General features: G+C 30.7%; 1 protein-coding gene across 1 annotated transcript; it reads left to right on the forward strand.

The window, feature by feature from the left end:
* Nucleotides 1-744: 744 nt before the first annotated feature.
* Nucleotides 745-1,254, forward strand: LOC139485287 (beta-1,3-galactosyltransferase bre-5-like). The gene has a single exon (XM_071269723.1). The coding sequence runs from the start codon at nt 745-747 to the stop codon at nt 1,252-1,254; it is 510 nt and encodes a 169-aa protein (XP_071125824.1).
* Nucleotides 1,255-1,951: the final 697 nt, after the last annotated feature.

Below are 1,951 nucleotides of genomic sequence, written 5' to 3' on the forward strand. Positions count from 1 at the left end.
GTTTGTCTTTTGGTATTTTTAAGTCATATATATGTCAGTTTATTTTTAACTTCTGAGTTTGAATCTCAAATTTGTTTCTTTTGCATCACTTTTTTAGATCGACCAATCATGTAATGTAACAGATTACAAACAGAATATATGAATAACGACCGAAATGATATCAATTTGCATCGTAACATTAACAATTGTTACTTATATACCCGGAAATCCGTTTTAATTTATTTTTTTCTCTTTTTAAATTCACTACGGCAAATTCAGTGTGCTTTCGACTTATACAGTGGATTTGCTTAAAGAAAAACAAATACGCCCTTCTCCAGTGTGAAAATGTTTCGAAGTATGTTTGTAGTGCATCATTTTGTTAAAGATCTTTTATTTTGTATTTCAGATTACAACTATGCATGTTATTATTGTGTGGATTTCTGTTTTTCCAACTTCATAAAGGTTCACAATCAAAGCTTTATATTGGTAAAACAATTTATTTCGGAATAATATAAACCACATTTTGGCTGATGTTGTCAAAAAAGGGGCAGCTCAAATGAAACGTCAGTCAATGCAATTTTGATAAAGGAAGCCTTTCTTGAAGATCCAAAGAAATTATTTGAGGCATCTGATCACATACAATTATTACTTGTTGTGAAAACACACCTGCTTAACTGCGGCAAACGAGGCGCTATTCGTAAAACTTGGGGAAATATTGAAGAACTACGTGTGAAAACTGTCTTTGTCGTAGGATACTTACAAAATATGACAGATGTTGTTCATTTCGAGTCTAAACCAAATAAAGATATTATCATATTGAACGTAGAAGATGCTTACAAGAACATAGTGTATAAGTCGATTTATTCACTTATATGCCTATCGACACTTAATATCAGAGCTGAATTTGTACACTTGGTAGATGATGATCGCTTAGTAAATGCAGTAAATGTCTACGATGTAGAAAAAGAAAGTGTAGCACAATCAGATGTTGCTATGCAAGGATATATGTTTCATGCAGCCAAACCATTTAGGAGAGAAACTTCCAAAAATAATATGTCATGGAATGAATATCCCTTTGTTTACTTTCCGCCTCATATCGTAGGAGAAACACTACTAACAAATATGAAAACAGTACAAGTGCTTGTAGAAGCAGTAAAATATGTTAGTATTATACAAATCGAAGATGTCTTAATTGGGATAGTGGCGAATGCTTTTAAGATAAACATGCGACATCATTCTGAGTTTTTACCGTATAAAAAACCTGTAAATCAATAAGGTAATATTTTATCGTGTCCTGGATATGATATACCATATACATTATTAAGAGACTGAAATTTTAAACACATATATATCGGAAAAAAGGTGTAATTTAGGTTTCACTGACTAATCAAGTCTAGATATAAAAAAAAAGACAAATAGCATAAAACATGACATAATGTATTATCTTTATTGTTAAATCAAGCAATAAGTCTCACGTCATCGAATACTGTCAAAATCAACTGTTTTTAGAAAAAAAAATCCTATTTGACAAAATTCATATTGTCTTTCTATCTAATAATAATAACGACCTCGAAAGCTATTTGCCCACGTGCTCCTCGTGCGTTAGTCTGAAATGATATAGTCTGTCCAGTATACAGTTCTTCTGTCCTGCCATAAAAATACTGATATTGTTCCTAATAAAACTCAGTTATAAAAAAAATTGAATATCAGATACGCTTGTTGATAATAACAGCTCTTTGCTTGATTGGCTATTTATTTATTAATTTATGTAAAAAGAATTCAAATTATTTCGCATTTTTCTCCAGATACTTTCATACTCATGACATATTTTTATCATCATCTATACCATCTGTGTGTTGGCTAGTAACTTAGGGTGTAGAAATATAGATCAATGCGTATTCCATGCAGAGATAAAGTTTATTGTTCTTTATTAAATTCAGTGAAAAAACTGAAGCATTCAAATACATTATAT

The sequence above is a fragment of the Mytilus edulis genome, chromosome 1 (genome assembly GCF_963676685.1).
Source record: "Mytilus edulis chromosome 1, xbMytEdul2.2, whole genome shotgun sequence".
NCBI classification, from domain to species: domain Eukaryota; kingdom Metazoa; phylum Mollusca; class Bivalvia; order Mytilida; family Mytilidae; genus Mytilus; species Mytilus edulis.

Bases quoted from the DNA above. Each gene is read 5' to 3' on its own strand.
- LOC139485287 (XM_071269723.1), top strand. From the start codon at position 745: ATGACAGATGTTGTTCATTTCGAGTCTAAACCAAATAAAGATATTATC.